Source organism: Microchirus variegatus (assembly GCF_963457635.1).
Source record: "Microchirus variegatus genome assembly, chromosome: 14".
In the NCBI taxonomy this organism is placed as follows: Eukaryota; Metazoa; Chordata; class Actinopteri; order Pleuronectiformes; family Soleidae; genus Microchirus; species Microchirus variegatus.
Genome location: NC_139815.1, coordinates 2,811,952 through 2,830,988, shown reverse-complemented (window position 1 = coordinate 2,830,988; position 19,037 = coordinate 2,811,952). Strand labels below are relative to the sequence as shown.

The following is a 19,037-nucleotide window of genomic DNA, read 5'->3' as shown; positions in this document are numbered from 1 at the left end:
TGTCAGAAAATGTTAAAAAACGTTGATCAGTGTTCGTCAAACCTGGAAATGACGATGTTCTTGAACGTCTTGTTTTGTCCACAAACCAAAATGATTCAGTTTTAATGATTTCTTTGATATATGGAGCAAATAAACCAGACAATATTTACATTTAAGAAGCTAAAACAGTCAGAAATCTTGTTTTAATCATGAAAAAAGCTTCAAACCGAATCGATTAATCGTTTCAGCTCTAAGCATTACTAAGTGTAATTTTGCAGACGTGGTGAAATTTACAAGGTTTCTTGAATGCATCTTGTGGCTGATTCTCGCAGCGCAAAATACGGTAGATCCCACAGAAGTGATGGCATCTGCTCTGGCATATTGATTATTGTATTGCACATTGACGATGACGCATGACTCATCAATAATCGCGTTACAAGATCTTCCTGCAATACTTATCGCACGATCTCGAGGCGGTGAAACTTCTGCCTTGTGTTTGCACTTGTTCTGTAGAACCTGAGCTCCGACATGCAACAGGCAACAAGACTCAGTGAGGACAAACAAGCGGCGGCTCATTGGAGCAGAGCAGCCGAGTTTACCGAGACTCTGACTCAGCACATCAGATTTACAACAGTAAATGCCTTGAGCAGTGTCAGCTCTGGATCATCATCAGTGTTATTCCTGGCTCTGCTGCAGAAGCAGCAGTGTTCACACTGAGAACACAGCGAGAGGAGAGAGGAGGAATGAGTGGCATCAACGACACCTCAGGAAAAAAAGAAGCTAATTCCCTACTCAAGGATGTGCTGCAGGAAAGTTAAATATATCTGCTGAGTCATCCTGGTGGACGAGTGCTCGAAGGTTTGGTCTCATTATGGTTTTTTGCACACCTCACTCACCTGGAATGCTGGTTCACAATCCACTAATTAAATAAGTTAACTTTGCAACACTGAGAGAAAACACGTTTCATATGTATAAATATAGTTGGGATTATTTAAAATGACACTAGCAATGTCACAAAAACAGCATTTAACCACACTACTTATGGTTAAATGTTAAGCTAAAGGAGGGAAGGTTATGGGAGAGGGTAAAAGAGAGTTTAAACGAAAGGAATTGAGTAAGATTTCTCTCAAAACTTCATTTGAAAGATCAGAATTCATAATGATTAAAAAACATATTTGTATATATATTAATTGGACGTAGTCTTACTTTTTTTTAACGAAACTTTACATATTTTTAGTCTATCTTTTTTATTTAAAATTTTCTTTGACAGTTTAGTTTTTTGAAGAAAAATATAAAAAATTTGAAGTGACACAAAATGCAGAATGGAGCGTTGTTTATCAATTTTGCAGATCATTTTTTCAATGTATTATTATTCTTTATTTATTAATATTAATAGTATTATTATTATTATTATTATTATTATTATTAATAATAATAATACTAATCATACATTTTTACACTATTCTTGTGGAATATGACAAATTGATATAATTACACATATAATAAAAAAAATACAACAATAATAATAATAATAATGTTAATAAATATCACCCAGCACTAGTATAATGTACTGCTAACTTTGTCGAGTATTTACTGCCATTGCAGTGGCTAATGAGATTTTAACTATTTAATTTCCTTTCATCGGCTGAGAGGAAACTGTAATGATGTTGTATACTTTGACATTTTATACAACAGTGAGTGTGAACCAGACTTAATCAGTGTGTGTGTGTGTGTGTGTGTGTGTGTGTGTGTGTGTGTGTGTGTGTGTGTGTGTGTGTGTGTGTGGGACCTACTTGACGTTAGTGTTGGTGCAGATGATGTACTCGATCTCGTCAGAGTATGGGTTCTGGAAGGTGAAGCTGCTCGTTCGGATCAACATCCACTCCCGGTTCTTCATTCGGAAACGATACATCACGGAGAGAACTTGTCCCTTCAACTTCACCACCTGCAAGGAACAGTAAAGTTATTGGTGATTATTATTTTTTTGTTTCTGGGAGTGAAAATGACACCAATGTCATGGACTTCATTGATGTTTTCAAGTATACGTGAAACCATTTCACCAGAGAACTCAGTCCCCTTAGCGAGGGAACACAAATATTTCAGTGTCAATGTGTGAATTGGTGCTGTGTCAAAACTAATAGACATTGTACCATACTGCTGCAATCAAGAACAGGAGAACTCTCGGCCTCACAGATACAAGGGAGGAGCCACAGCGTCCTTGCCTTCAAAAGGAGACAGCTGAGCTGGTTCAGACCACTTCCTTTAAAGGTCTTTCGAGCACGTCCCACTTGTACAAGACACCGGGGTAAGACCCAGAACCAGATGGGGATGGGGATTATATATTATATATCCATCATCTCTCCTAAAAGGCCTTGGACTCTTCCAGGAAGAGGTGAAAAGCATGGCAGAGGAAAGTGACGGTAAGAAAACCCAGCTCCAAAGACCTCCATGACCCGCAAATTAAAATGAATGATTGAATCCATTATTTGGCCAAGAACATTTAACATTTTTTGTTTTCTGTAGAAGACTGACGAAAAAATATGATCTGCTGGAAATCACTGATCACAGATTTGCTGTAACTGATAATATAAGTATACAATCATGTTCTTAATTTCCTCTGGCTTCTTGTTGGGTGACAGAGAGTTATGGAGCAAATGCAAATATCTAATCTCGGGATTGTAACCGAGTGAAGCAGTGGGAGACACTCTGGATAATCCAGAGACGGCACCTGGAGGCTCCAGTTTCAGGCCCATCCAAGGTAATATTTACAATTTGTCAACAAAAACAGTTTTAAGAGGCTTGAATGAGAAGTTTAGAAGCCGTTTGAAGACCTATCACTTTCTAAGTTTTGAATTGAGCAGTTTCTGCCGTGGTGTCTGGCTCATGGTGATAAATCCTGAGCTCCTGATCTTCCTCCTCACTCATCGATTCACTCCACTAACTGTCAGCACAAGTAATGACAGCGCTGCACTTCTCTCTCTCGTGTGAAATGGATCTAAAGTGACGATGAAATGAACTACTGCGGACGGCCAGAGCAGCTGGTTCCAGATTATGAACGGCTCTCATGACCACACAGGACAGAAATAATCACTGAACACAAAGGGAAATAAGCCCCGATGACCCGGCGCGGTATGAACGAAGCTGTTACGCTGATAAATGGGGGCAGATACCGTGACTAAATAAAGAGACGAGCTCTTCCCAAAAAAAACCCCCACATGATCAGATTAAATAAAAGAGATAAGCACAACAAATGAGCCTGATAAACAGATACTCATATTAAATAAAGTAATTACCCATATCAAAGAAAGCAGCTACCCAGATTTAATCAACCAGATACCAGGATACAACTCTCTTCCACCCTCTGTGTCAGAAATGGTTCTGTAATTGAGTATGACCTGTTCTTTGCATGGTTTAATGTCACATTATCCACACTGATGCGAGGCTCACACAGCACTTTGGTAAAATGGTACAAAGAAGTCGAGTATCTACCAATACCAATATCAGTCCAAGACAGCAACTTGTAGATATTTGTAACTATGGAATTGTAAAGACACAATTCTCCAACTGTGCATGCCTCTCCCATAAAGAGGAAATAAACCCAGCTGAAACTCTGTAGCTAATTTGTATAAACGTTTTTACAGTCATGCAGAAACATGCGATATAAAGGATTTTTTGGGCAGATGCACAAGGACGGTGTCATACCTGCTGAAAGCTTTCTCTCAGGTGACTCTGGTCCTCAGGATGACAGAACTCCAGAATGTCTTTTCCTAGCAGGTCCTAGAGGACAGGAAAACAGTAAAAAGTTTAAGATATGAAGAAGATAACAGCAACATGATGACTCCTGGGTTTTACTGTAAAACAGCAACATTTATTTATACAAGACTCATAAGGTACCTTAAGTGCTTTAAATAAAATAAGGATTTCAAGGACCCGTGGGAACCCTGTGAGATTTAAACACCTTATTTCATTTGAGACCACGTTGAATCCCCGAGGGCTAATGACTAAAAAAAGACAATGTAAACGTTTTAAGGGACTGGCTTATGTTTTAGCAGGTGTTCTGAAGTTTGAATGTCTATATTTTAGCACAGGCCAAGACGCAGTGAGGGACACAACAGATCATAGCTGCAGTGTTTTTATAGACATTAGCTCCGACTGTCACGCTGTGATAAATTCATCGCCAAACACTGAGCTCCGACTGCGTATGAATCATTCATCAAGCCATTAAATACGAGTTAGAAGAGAGAAGTGATTAAGTGTCGAGCACAAAGCTTTCTTTAAAGGTGAGCGCGGGCGCAAGTGCAGATGATGCGATGTCGGCGAGACAGTAAATGAAATGCCCGACGTTTCATTTAAAAAGCGAGATGAATGCTTTTTGTAGGAAGAAGAAAAATATGATCCGTGGGGAAATCACTGCATAGGTTAAACTAACTCCTCCAGAGTGGATTTGCCGTAACTGATAATGTAACAGAAACAAATGGCAGATTTGGTACAATCATTTATTCATTTCCTCTGGTTTTCTGTTGAGTCACGGAGCAAATATCAACAGAAATCACTCCAGACTGTTTTCAGAATTTATCCTGCCAAATCTCTGGATTATAACCGAGTGAACTTGTGTACGAAAGCAGCAGGAGAAACCCTGGATAATCCAGAGACGGCATCCTCCTTCACCTAGATACTCCGGATTCTCCAGATCCATCACTCGGATATATGGACGAACTGTATCGGCTGAAACCTAAGACAAATCTCAGCTTATTACACCAGACGTTATCCAGAGTCCGTGTCTGAGAAATGGCTGTTTCGTATCAGCGTGAGCGGGAAACGCGTTTCATCCATTTCCGCTGTCAACACAGTGCCATCGTGTTTACAGCAGAGCTACAAGAGGAAGCGATGAGAGAAACGCGGATGATGCATAGAGTTTGCATAAGCGGCAAAAAATATTCTCAAATATACTACAAAACCCTGACCATATGGTGTAATATACGCTCAGATATCCCCGTTTGAAATGGTTCTCTGTGCAGCTGGACCAAAATATGGCCAAAAAACTCATGAAAGATCAATGCTGTGGCTGCATCCTGTGAATATTAATGCAGTGCAAGGACAAAGCAAAAATGCTCCTTCCGTGGAAGTTGAGAGAGAGAGCGAGAGAGAGGACATAAACACTCCTCTCTACATTATGAATTTAATCCTCTTATCTCACCTGAGGCTGATAACCGATGACGTTGATACAGCGAGGGTCAACGAAGGTGATGACACCGTCCGAGTTATGACGTGACAGGAACTCTGTGGGCACCGAAAGGCCGTTCATATCCATGGAGACAGGAGAGCTGGTCACCTGAAGGAAACACAGACATTTATATATATATATATTATATATATATACAGTTACAGTATATGCATAAGATTTATCCCTCTACAATGTTTGTGTTGGCTTGATTCCTCCATCTCTTTCCTCTTGTTTTTAATATATATAGAGGGTTCACTGTGATTTAAAATGGGGTACAGAAAGGAAAAGACTGTGGATAAGTCCACAATCAAGAACATGTCGCAAAGAATTCTATTAAAAGATGCGTCATTCAGATAGGCAGGTTGGCAGTTAATAGGGATGCAACGGTATTCGGTATTTCACCGAACCGTCACAAAACGTTATCAAAACTTTGTATAGCCGTGCGTCTAGATCAGGGGTTCTCAAAGTTTTGATACGTGAGGGCCAATTTAGGAACCCAACATTGGACTGAGGGCCGCCAAAGGAAAAAAAAAGTGAAAAAAAACAGAAATAAATCCCATTTGTAATAATTTTAATGACCAGATTGCAGTTCTACAGTTAAGCGTTAAGTTATATAAGCGTTGATATAATAACGCTTTAGAATTTACTGGGTAATTCCCCAGTATTTTGGCCATTGTTCTTACCTTCTAATTACAGGTTAATACCAAGTAACACATTTCTGTTACCCAGTAAATAATATTTACTGGGTAACAGTAAATAGCTAGTAATTGGGGGCTGTAGCTACCTGCTTATTACCAGCTTATAACCCAATAATACACTAAAATTCACCATATAGAAACCAGGTAAATACATGAAACGGGTCATCCCAAAAAATATAATATATATAATAGCTTTTGCATAAAAAAAAAAAACGTTTTAGTGACTAAGCAATGTCTAAAAACAAAAATAACAGCAAATATCAGGCCCAACCAATTAGTCTGTCTAACTCTAATGACAATCTCCAACTATTGCTCGAGTAAGATAATTATTAAACCAGTGACATGCATTAGTGTCCAAAAAAAGGCATAAAAGAAAAGTATGTGCCGTTGTGCTGAACGCGTTTGACAATTATTCGCAGAGACATTGTTTCAGAGGGGAAATGGACAACTGTTGGTGCTGCGTGTCCTCACAGTAAATGACTCCATAAACAGTCTGAAATTATGGGCTGTGACAGTTAAACAGTGGCAACGCACCAGCTCACTGAAACTTTCATGTGGCAGACTGAGAACAAAACATTTGGGTAATTAATGGTGGAGACCGCAACATCTGTGGTGCAATCCTCAGTTCAAAGCAGTGTTCGTCCGTCACATTAAAGGAAAAATGAAAATATCAGCAAAAACAAACACTAATTGGACGGTTAAAAAGATGCAAAGTGAATCTTGTTTGAGTTATGCTAATGAAGCTTATTTTATCAATTAAGCTGTTGTTTCTCTCTCGTACTAAAAAATGGCAGAAAATTAAATCAGAGAACTTTTCTTACTGCAAAAAAAACAACAACAAAAAAAACACTCAAACCAACTAACTGATTAACAATTGATTATCTGTTGCACCCATGACTGACTGTACAAATATGACGCAAGGACTAAATGAGGGAATCAAAATCAGCCACGATACACTACATGAAGGTGAAATAATAGTCATTAATCAATAAATAAATAAATACAGTGTTCAGTCAGGAATGTTTTAAGCAGCTAACATTGCTGCGTTCTTCCAGGGTCTCCTTCAAACTGCAGCTCTGATGAGGGAGCATGTGTAGCTGATTTTCCATGTTTAGTCGTCTAAAACGCCTTAATTTATTGTTTTCACGAGTTATTGCGTGTTAGAGCAGCAGCATGTGCGAGAGTCTCTTAGGTTTATTAAACAAAGTCGTTTCAAAAAATTTCAGCACCTACACTGTTACGTGAAATTAGCTGCTCCAAGTACTCGATCAAGTTTAAATTAAAAGAAAAGATTTTTAAGTGAATCCTGACCCAGCAAATTGACATCAAATTGTGACAGTCTAAACGATTCACACCTCTAAATGAATGAGATAGGCATCAGTAAAATATTCAGTACTATAAAACTCCCTCTCGTGTGATATTGCTCATTTAATCTACTTCTAATAATATCAGGTTCAAGTATCAGTTAAGGAAAACGCATAAATTTGGAGACCTAGAAAGCACAATAACACCTCTTCACGTGAGGAAGAAGAAAGAAAGAAAGAAAGAAAAAAAAGAACACAACACGGCAAACTGAATGTGAGCAGATCCACATGTGATGGAGGTCTGTCTCCCATTGTGATAAGATCGTAGCCAGGTGCGAGTCTGGCCACATTCTTCAGAACAAAGTCCACGCACCATGTGGAAAGGTCACATAACTCAGCCGCTTCCTGCTCTTCTCATCCGGTCTGTCAACGCGATACAGACGAGCTGTTCGTCAGCCGTGCAGCGGTAAGACGAGCCCACACAGCAGCGTCACGCCAGACACACTCTCGAGGGAACGTTCCGACTTACAAAACAAGGGTCAAGTGACTGACAAGGTTAATCAAGTTTCTCTGCTAACTCCGAACAGAATGTTCCTGGAACCCGACATGTTTTATCTCAGTAGGTAAACGAGGAACGAAAAGGTGTTTTTTTTTCCCAGCGTGGCTCAAGAACCATGAAGGTTAGATAAATTAGGCCAATGACAAGTGTCTCTGATTCAGACCTTCGAGAGGAAAAGCTGCTTCACATCGGATGGAAAAAAAACACGACTGTATTCGAGGAGTGGAAAGTAACACTGGAACGAGGCACAGAACATTTCTACACACATTCTTCAAGGAATCGTCAGTGGTAGAAGGAGCCATGGGAGACGTTGGACTAAGGAAGGATGGTGTTCGATGCACACAAACGCCGTTTCCCTCATGGTATGGTTCGGTTTGGTACTGTATGGGACGGTTTAGAATGGTTAAACCCTGGCTCAGGAGGACATCCAGCAGCTCTATATGCCAAAGAATTAAACAGTCGTATTCCTAATGGAAAAGGAAAAACAAATGTTGTACATACCCAGGGTTCTCACACCTTGGAATACATCAAATTCAACAACGAGAACTTTCCAGGGTCAATTCCATATAATTCGAGGACCGAATGTGCTGACACATAAGTTGGGAGGGCAACTCGCCCATGGCGTCCACTTTTATTAATTTGCAGTACGTTCTGCATCTGGACAATGGACTATCTTTGGAATCTTGTAGAGCTACAACTAATGATTATTTCCGTAATCGATTAATCTGTCAATTATTTTCTCGATTAATCGATGAATCGTTTGGTCCATAAAATGTCAGAAAATTATAAAAAAACGTTGATCAGTGTTCGTCAAAGCTGGAAATGACAATGTTCTCGAAAGTCTTGTTTTGTTCACAAACCAAAATGATTCAGTTTTAATGATTTCTTTGGTATGTGGGGCAGAGAAACGAAGAAAATATTCACATTTAAGAAGCTAAAACAATCAGAAATCTTGTTTTAATCATGAAAAAAGCTTCAATACGATTATCGATTATCAAAATAGTTGTCGATTAATTTAGTAATCGATTTATAATCGATTCATCAATTAATCGTTTCAGCTCTAGAAACTTGGTGAAAGACAATCTTTGTAAATTTTCTTTGGTGACATTGAGATCTTGGAATTTTCATTTCCCAGACATCACGTCGTCATTTGCTCTGTCTTGTTTTTTCATTACTTGTTCATTGTCCTGCACGGAATCTGACTTCAACGGTGGAGAGAGACAGTGGACAGTGTCCACAACACCGCAAGTAATTATAACTCGATGTTTGGTCTGCGTAGGCCTCTTCTACGTACATCAAGCAATGAAACAGTAGGTGGCGTTGTAACAAAACTATTCTTGCACAAAAAGTCAAGCACCCTGTTTAATTAGACATAGATATTAAAAAAAAAACTTCCTAAGGGCCTTGAATTGCTTCTCTTTAAAGAGACTGTGGGATCCGTACAGTACCAAAACGAACCATTGCACTCGGTGGAAACATGGCTATAAAAGAGCTATAAACAAGAAGGAATACAAAGAGGGACCACAGTCTCTGGGGACTGAACTCTGGGGAATGAAACTACACATCACTGATTATTGTATTGCACGTTTTCTTAACCCATTAAGGCCTGAAACTCCTGGAAAAAATGCCTGTCAAACCTATGGGTGATTTCAGAGAGGACCTCTAAAACCTGAGGTACAATGCCTACTAAATGACTGATTTCTCAGCCTCTGTAGCAGATACAGGAACACAATTCAAAATGTATTTGAGAGCTTACACCTGTGGCTTTCCCTTGGAAATTGAGTTTATTTAGATACACCATCATAATTTTTTGTATAATGAAGTGAATAACAGTTTCAATTAAAAAACAGTAAGAAAATAAAGTAGTATTAACTTGTGTCAGTGCCTTGATTTAGTCCTGATGGACTGAAGAACAAGAACAGAATATAATGACTGTAACAGTCTGCTTCACATCGTGCTTACAGCGATGTGGCATCTGCAGGTAAACCCACTTTCACCCCTGGTGTGCGGTTGAAAACACTCCGTAGATTACGGTGGTAATTCTCCGTCTTTTGTCAATTTCAAAACCTTCAAACTCATCGTCGTTATCACCGACCTCGTCGTCTTCAAACATAAATATGTCTTAACCATAAATCCCGGTCGATTGGTTCAGCGCGTTCCAAGTTATCAGCGATGACGTCATCGAAGCTCAGAAACTCCTCAAAATCACTGCCTTCAGAAATCTCTCCGCTTGCACGGAGAAATTTCAAAACAATGCCGCGAGGAACCCTTGTAACCCCGAAAATTGACATATCCGCTTTCCCGGCGTCAATGCTACAATTGCGCAAGCCTCGCTCCCGGCTTTAATGGTAGAAATGCGGCAATGCTTTCCCAGCGTCAGTGGGTTAACCATCCCTCTCTCTTGGAATGACTCATGTTCGTAGCTTCTTCTTGCAGTGAATGACTGTGAGACAGGTGGTTCGGTGAAGATTCAAGGAGCAGAGGTAGAGAAAGTGGACGAGTTTAAAGGCCTGGCTTCAACCAACCAACGTATTGGACAGTGCACAAGAGAGGTGAAGAAGAGAGTCAGTGCTGATGTGTGACAGAAGGAGAGCAGCAAAAGTGAAAGGGGAGGGTCTATAAGACGGCAGTGTGACCTGCTACGATGTATGGCTTGGTGACAGTGTCTCGAAGACAGGAGGAGCTGGAGCTGAAGATGCTGAGATTTTCGTTGGGAGTGACCAGGATGGACAGGATTAGAAATGAGCCTGTTCAGGGGTTTTGGAGACAATGTTAGAGGGCCAGTGATTGTAATGGACAGGATGTTGTAGATGGAGCTGCCGGGCAGAAAGACAAAGAGGAAGATCACAGAGAATGTTCATGGATGTTGTGAAGGAGGACATGAGGACAGCTGGTGTAAGACACAAGAGAGAGGACAAGATCATCTGCTGTGGCAACCCCTGAAGGGAGAAGCTGAGAGAAGAAGGTGATCTGTGTTGAAACAAGACTAAACATGTCCACTTCACGTCTAAACACTAATATTAATGACACCGTAACTGGATCTGCACGTAAACAACTGAACCACATTCAAGCCTGTGTTGATCAAACGGTGACACTGAGCCTCGCCGTTCTCCACCAGGAATGTCTGTAGAGGAACACATTTTCTCAGGGATGTAGGTTTTAATCGCCGTGTGCTTTTATTATAAACTGAAAATATAACATCTGAGAACTGCACGCAAAAATAACTCATTTCACGTTCGAGAATAATCAGTGACAGAAGGTGGGAGTGAGTGTTTGCGCTATATATACTTTCTATATGTACACTGACAGCTATTTACACCAGAGCTGTCTCTGTTCCTTCATCCTTCACTTGTGATAACTGTGCATAACAATCCTTCTGTTTATGAAAACAGTTTCATTTCTGCACTGTCAGCTGTTGGCAGCTCACGAGTCTCTGGTGGAATCTGACAGAACTGCGAGCTCTTACTAGGCAGCTCCCGTCAGATCAGCTGCTGAAGCGGTCACTGTTGTCTGGGAGGTTTTGATATTCTTATGAGTGACATCACAACTTGTATACAGTATGTTTTCAGTTTGTATTCAAGAAAATTGCCATCAGAACGAGGAAAATAGGACAGATATTTATTAGTGAGCAGTAAAAGTGAAAATGGAACCCCAGACAATAACAGAATGGAGTGTAATAGTTCAGGAAATTCACATTATGTAACAATTGACCTTTTCTTTGAGCTGTGCTGCTGAACAGTATGAAAATATTGTAAAAAAAAAATTGATGGAAAAATCTGTGGTGACCTATGACATCTATTATATATTTACAATGTGAATTGTGATGTGATCCAAGAAGAACTGGGTGAACTCGGGCTGTAATCCACAAAAATTTGATATTGCTTTGATTTCCAAGTAGTATGAAGTGTCTCAAAGGACAGCACACACTCTCACACAAACACAAACACACATACCTGCAGTCTCCCGATGGCCACTAGGCAGTACTTTCCGGTCTGACCCGCCTCTGTGTCTTCGTCTGGTATAGTCATACCTGAGGAAACAGAAAGAGCCATTTTACAAGAATTCCTCAAACGGCATAAACACTTATTTATCCATTTGCTTCTTGAACTTTTCAGCAGTGAGAGGTAATCTACAGACCGCTACGGCAGCGCTCTCGTGATTTATAAGTCGTAGTTTCACCATAAAGTTTCAACGGTACGGGAGAGTATTTTCCTTCCGCAGACTCTGCGATGTGTTCTTACAGACGGGACATTGACCACAGCATGAGCATGTAAACGTCACGCCCTTCGATCTTGTAACATGAAAAGCTGCTTTTACTTTAGCATGACAGAGGATTCACATTGTCACACGTGTGGGTCTTCTCTTGAGCACCAAGAGCATATATCACTTTATGAAAAACACCAGAGAAAGACCAGAGTCATTCAGCAAAAGTTCTGTTTTCTTGCGGATGAGACAAAGATGGTTTTCATAAACTCTAGACTAAAAAGACTCAAACGTGCTAACGTCTGACGTAGCGTCACTTGACTTTGACGTTGTTTGGATAAGAAACGCAAGAGATATTGATTTAACACGTAAATAGCCTGTGAATATTCAAGTTCTGTTGAGGTTAGAAGAGCAGCTTTAAAAATGCATTCATTAAACCTCGTAAAATTTCCAGATTCAAGGAAATTAGGTCCCTAAATTGATTCATGCGTTCCTCTGCTATTTTGCTAGCTGACATCATCATTTGTCCACTCCTGCTTGGCTTGGATTTAGTTACATTGCCATTTAAAAAATGATAATTGTGATAATGAAAATAAGATTATTATAAAACAGTGCATTTGTATATAACTATAACTGTGAAAAAAAGTCTAAAATGGACCAAATATCAAATATGGCCCTCATTAAAAAAAAGTTTGGACTATTAGATCCAATTGGATTTCATGTTTTTCTTTTTCCAAGATCTGATCCAGTGATTTTGACCAGTATTTGACCAGTAACGTACCATATATAATATTATTGGCTTATCCTTAACCCAGATTTCACGCTGTCTCTCACCCAGTACCAACTGGGATTGGCTCCGGTTCTCCAGCATTCCAGAATTTATCAATCTCACAACAGTGGCCTCAGAAAACCTCGCCTGAATGAGATCAGGCATACCACAGAAGGTTCACGAGAGCAACTGAGATGACTCTGATGTATAAAACGTCACATGCAATCATGGGCAGACTGAAGCTGCTTTTTAATATGGATCTAATATCAATATAGTTTAGTGGAAATTCCTCGGCACTCAATAATGGCACTTGACCACACATCTGATAGAGATGAGCCTGCACCGGGCTGAGCTTCATTCCTCCGCTCAGGCATGTGTTTCGGCGCGGTGCCGTCTCTCTAGACCGTCCATCTGCGATTGATAAGCACGTGCGTCCTGGTGAACAATCATCCCCGAGCACTTTCATGTCCAAAATATTCCACAGGAGTATTTTTAGTTTGCCAGGAAATGTGAAACCATGAGTCAGCAATTTTCAAAAAAACACACACAATGCGGGTGTTTGTGTTAAAACTTTGAAGTGTTTCTAACGTGACCTCACAGAGGTGATTTGGTTGTTCCATTCTAACAAACAGTTACAGCTATGTACATACCTGGGTCTGAGACCTGGGGGAGCATTCCAATCATTGTGTGTGTAAGCACTGCACGGTTTGTTTGTGCATGTGTGCCCCAGAGTGCATCTGAGGTTTTGAGTTCAGGGAAATAGGTAAAGAAAAGATTTTCATATAAAACCATGAGATTTCAGGGGCTAAATACCAAATGTTCTTCCTTTTTTAATTCGCCTTTTGCAGAGTTTGTGACGGTGTTTCACACTCGGCCACTGTAAATGAAACACCAAGGAAGGAAGGAAGAAGGCGATGACCTTTGATGACCTGAATGAACTGATTACTGCCGATCACCAGACTCATAAAGAAAGACACCAGTGCCAATTCCAATGATACCAACATCAAGTCCTATGAGCTCAAAACATAACACATGATCTCTGACTGACTGTACATATAAACAGTAAAATCCAGTTATTCTGAACAACAATTAAAAGTGAAAGGGATGCTGGGAACAATTACTGAGCACAAACTGGTTTGGAATGCTAACAATAATTTTAGGTTTGCAAAAGTTCAACAGTTTTAGTGTGCACAAAAGGATTTTTACACTTTAGAAAACCTTTTCCACTGCCATTTTTCCATGACTCACTCAATAACTTCTAGCTATGCCTTCCTCGGCTTATTGTTGCAGGTAGACAGGTCAGTTATGGAGCTTTTCCACTACACAGTTTTACTACACAGAGTTGACTCAACTCTACTGGACTCTGACGAGTTTCCAAGCAAGCTGAGCCGATACTAAAATGTGATGTCCACAGACTGCCCCAGCCACTGATTGGTCAGAGAGTGTCGTCACTTGGAAGATTAAGTTAATCTCCAACATTTAGCACATTACGTTTAGGACATTTCTAGAAATGTCTGGTGCATGTTGAGGAGGAGCTATAGTAATAGAAAACAACGCGCATGTTACTATACCAAGTCATATCAAATAGAGATCAAACTGCTAATGTAAAAGTGCCATGACATTCACCTCACTGACCAAACCATCTCTGAGTAAAGCAGCCGTGTCCTCACCTGCACCTTGCTATTTCAGCAATTTTACAACCCAACAGAAACAACTAAAGCCACAAAAATTGTCCACTGTCCCTTTAAATGGGGTCTTGACCTGAACTTGTTGAGTGTAAAGTCATTTCAGGAGAAGGCAGATGATTAGGTGTGGAGGTGGTGAAGAAAACAAACAGTGATTTTTTTATTGGGTGAGAGTTTTCGGTGCAGGTCTGTGAAAACGCAGGTGAAGCTTTGAGGAAAATCCTCGGTTAGTGTTGGACTGCACTCTAACAAATGTGAATCCTGGCTGACCACAGATGTTCTCCAGAGCAAAGTTTTTTTTTTTGTTTTTTTTTTCCATCCACTTCCACAGGAACACTAACACACTCTCAGTGGGACAGCAGAGCCACACAGACTGGGTCGTAGATCAGCGGTTCTGACCCGGAGCTGTGCCGAGACCACAGCTGCTTCAGGTTAGACTCTGGGCAGGGACGCGGTGCAGCGAGGTGAAGTGTGGGTCAAGTGGGGACAGAGACAATAGCATGGAACAGAGGATGTGGACAAACCTGCGGGGGGCCACGCTTTGATGTAGCCGGTACAGTGCACCACCGAGTACTGGGCTTCTCCTTCTTTGGACGGTCCAAGTCCATTCCTGTCCATCACACGCACAAACACACAGACACAGCAGTCATGTTAGCATAATAGATTCAAAAACAATAAAAGACATGTCCACATTAAAAAGTCCAATATGAAACATTCTACCTCAAAAGATCAAAGAAATTTATGTTTTATACAAAACTCATCTACTGTCTAATTTTTCGAACATACTTGGCAACAATTTCAATATATTTTAAACATTTGTCTAACTTAACAATCAAATAAATCATTACATTTCAATGTCTTTAATTAAATAACTAGACAATTTATTGTGTTTCCAGATAGCAGGGATTGACGTTTAGGGTATTATGTTGAATATTTGAAAACTGTAGCTAGTGAAAGTAGTGCAGGGTTTACAGCATGTTGAGCTAACGAGATGCATTCAAGGACCCGAGTAAATTTCATCACTTTTGTGGGATCTTCAAAGTGTTTAGCTTAAAGGAGCAGCTTCAAGATGCGTTCAAGGAGTTTTGTAAACATCATCACTTCTGCAAACACACGCGAGACGCTCTATCCATGTTCAATACATACAGACTTTAAGGCCATAGTTCTCTTATGTTGCAAATAAACCCTGTATTCATCGCAATAAATGGACCACAGTGATAATTAACCACAAAGAAGCTGTGTTTGAAATCTATAGTTTTACGACCATTATAGTCGTATAGTAATTATAGTATAAAAACTATCATTTTATCATCACAGAGCAGCAGCTTCACAACAACTGAGTGAGTTTGAGCATTGTGAAAAAAAGAGACAGAGGAGGAGCGTGGCAGAAAATCATGATTTACACGTCCACTTTGTGTTTATCTGTGCATATTTGAATAAGTTATTTATGAGGTAGTGACACAGAGATAATAATAACTTATTTGCATCTGTTTACAGCCCTAATGGGTAACCTATGTCCTCCTCCCATTTAAATATGACAGGGCTGTAATGAAAAGAGCTGTAACACATGCATCATATTTGACATCTGGTATGTGAGGAGGAGGCTTTGGCACAAAAACAATCACAATAACAAAATCACACGATGGGAGTTTTTTATCATTTTATCCCGTTTAAAAGCAGCAACAGAGCGTTTATTTGGACGTATATCGCTCAGATTTTGAAAGCAGTTGGGCCGGGAAGATTTTTCATTTAAATTTGTGGGAGCCTAATGGTGTGATGATTATTGTGGTTATACATTATTTTTCCTCCCCTTCATCAGCAGATTTGACGCAGCCAGTATCATGTTTACAAAGCCAAACTGCCACAGAGACGAGTTTTATGGTTTATCACATGGATTTCTGCAATAATTTAATCTTCCTGTGCATATTTTACTGGGCCGCTGAAGCTTTTACATTAACGTGACATCAATTTTATAGAAACGTTACAGAGAATAACAAATTGATGTAATAAAGCACATGTCTGTTGGCGATAGTTCACGCTGAAAAAAAAACAACCTTAAATAACACTGCAATGTGTATAACAAGATGATACGACGAGTATTGGTAGCTGTTAAAAGTTATCAAATAACAAATTTTGTTATTTGATGATTGGGATTTGAGGGCACACAAAGTTCAAATGTCAGGATCTGTTTCTGAAATGATGTGATCAGAACGTGTCAAACTTTGCTGATCAGGTTCACATGTGTAATGGGAGAGGATTAAATATTGACACTTCATAATTATGTCTTTCTGTGATATAGTTGCAATCTACAGGATATTGAGATGTGAAAAAAGGACCTGAACAGCTAAAAACACTGAATTATTGGAGAATGATTATGAAGATGAGAGTGTCATCTGCATAGCAAAGAACATTTAATAATAAAAGCTGGGAAAATTTAAGGTTAATAACATGAAAAAGCTCATTATACGACTTAAATTAAGTTTGATCAGACGGACATGAATAGTCAACGTCACTGTGTATGTCCCAGTGTGACGATTGCATGTGCACACGTTGCTGCAATGACAATATTAAGACAATGTTAGGTCAATTAATTATATCATTTCATATTTTCTTCTCAGAAACATAATCAATGCTGCTCAAGGCACTAAAACTTTAGATGTAATGATCAAAAACGAGGCCATTATTGAATTTTTCTGATGAGCCATTTGTTGTATTTATTGTTTAACTTACACATTAGTTTATTCTAAACATTCACAGACCAAGGAATTAGGACACGAGAGGGGACACTAGCATACCAATAATACCGATATGCCGATACCAATAATGTGCATCTCTACATTGAATACTTATCAAATCATTTCTTGCTGTTAAACAGTCGCATTTTATTACACAGGGGGAAAATATCGGCATCGTGTTTCTAAAGATAAGTATCTGACGGGGAAAACTCCATATCGGTTACCCCTGGCAGACCAAGAGACAGACACTATCGGTGATCAGAGTCATGTGTAAAGAAGCAGTTGCCGTACCTGTATCTCTTCCTCATGTTGGACAGACGGTTGAGGGAGATGTGATCCAGAGGAGCACTGCCACACCTGCACACAAACACAGACAGCAGCTGATGTTACAGCCCAGTGGCTCTCGTGATGTCAGAAAACATGCTGAGTACAACTGAATGATAGGGGGGAAATAATCCACCATGATCTGGTGCAAAAGTTAGCTTCAAACATGTCACCGGGTTTGTGTGGCTTCATTAAAAAGGTACAGTGAGTCACTACAGGTAAGTGATGCGAGGGAGACACTGACGCGCGTGAACCTCGTCTGGGTTCTTCTGTTCACATCCTTCAGAGCCGCTTAGAGAAAACCAGGCACATCTATTTGTGCCGTGTTTACGGAAACCTTTCCACAAATGACAAAGAAAAAGGTCATGTAGGGACATTTCAGTGTCTCTGTGGATAAGACTTGGTATTTCTGCACGACAACATAGTTGAATTTTGTGTTTGATATAACGTGATGCTTATATCACCGGCCGGGGGCTTTAAGTTTCCTCTTTAAGTTGAGTTGAGGTCAGTGGTACGACGGCCTGCGGGTGTTTTCTTTTCTTCTCCCCTGTTTTTCAGGCCGCTCTCGTGCCGCCACATTGCATAAGCCAGGCTGGATCTAATCAAGGCTTCCCTGAAATGAAACCCTGCTGATCCTGCTGTGTTCCTCTCAGACAATGTTTATGTACTTGTCACTGAAGTGGTTGCGTTCACCCCTCGCTTGCCGTCTCTCTCGGCCTGACCCGGCAGCATGTTGTTTGAATTATGCAGGGGCCTGGAATAGCAACAAAACAGAAGAACATGCCGGTCCAACAAATTCCTCACAGCACAGTGTAACGTGGTTCTCGTGTGACTCTCGGGCCTTTGAGACGGATCCAGACAAAACAAGGCTACAGCAGATCCCGATGATTCTGCACTCGCTGCACTTCACAGCCACAGCGTGTCAGAGAGAAATTAGAAAAAGGTATGTTGTTTATTTTAGTTCAGTCATTGTTTTTGTATGAGGTGCTGACACATCGCACTGACGGCAATGTGTGCACCCCCCTCCGATAAGTACCGAGCAGGCATTCCGTGTAGGGCTGCAATCCCAATTTTGATAACCTATTAATCAATTGGAGTGTTTTTCTTTTTTTATTATGTATACACATTCCATGATTTTTCAGCTTCTTAAATGTGAATATGTCATGGTTCCTTTGCTCCAGGTGACAAAGAAATCATTCAAACTGAATAACTTTGTTTTTTGGACAAAACAAAACATTTGAGAATATCTCTTTTTCTGACTTTTTTCAATATTTTACAGCATTTTCTGACATTTGATGGACCAAACAATTATTATTATCTATTAATTGAGAAAATAATCAACGGATTGATTGATTATGAACGCTAACACTGTAAAAACACAACTAGCTCGTCTTCTTTGGCTGCTCGACGATTTGTATTTAGGAAAATAAAGCGTTAGAAGATGGATGGACCGCCAGTACGTAACGCGTTTGTCACCTTAGCTCCTCAGTACCGTACTTCCTAAACAGTTGAATAACTGCCAGCTATGGAAATTGAAAGTTATCTTGGAAAAAGGGT

At 40.0% G+C, this 19,037-nt stretch overlaps 1 protein-coding gene across 1 annotated transcript in view; it reads right to left on the bottom strand.

Annotated features, from left to right (window-relative positions):
- arnt2 (aryl-hydrocarbon receptor nuclear translocator 2) overlaps nt 1-19,037 on the bottom strand; it is a 72,594-nt gene that overhangs the window by 23,186 nt on the left and 30,371 nt on the right. The window contains exons 7-12 of the mRNA XM_083900817.1: nt 17,448-17,513; nt 14,946-15,031; nt 11,718-11,794; nt 5,177-5,311; nt 3,682-3,756; nt 1,773-1,924 (exon numbers count right to left, since the gene is read on the bottom strand). Of these exons, the coding sequence (XP_083756943.1) occupies nt 1,773-1,924; nt 3,682-3,756; nt 5,177-5,311; nt 11,718-11,794; nt 14,946-15,031; nt 17,448-17,513 (591 nt within the window). The remainder of the gene's footprint in view (nt 1-1,772; nt 1,925-3,681; nt 3,757-5,176; nt 5,312-11,717; nt 11,795-14,945; nt 15,032-17,447; nt 17,514-19,037) is intronic.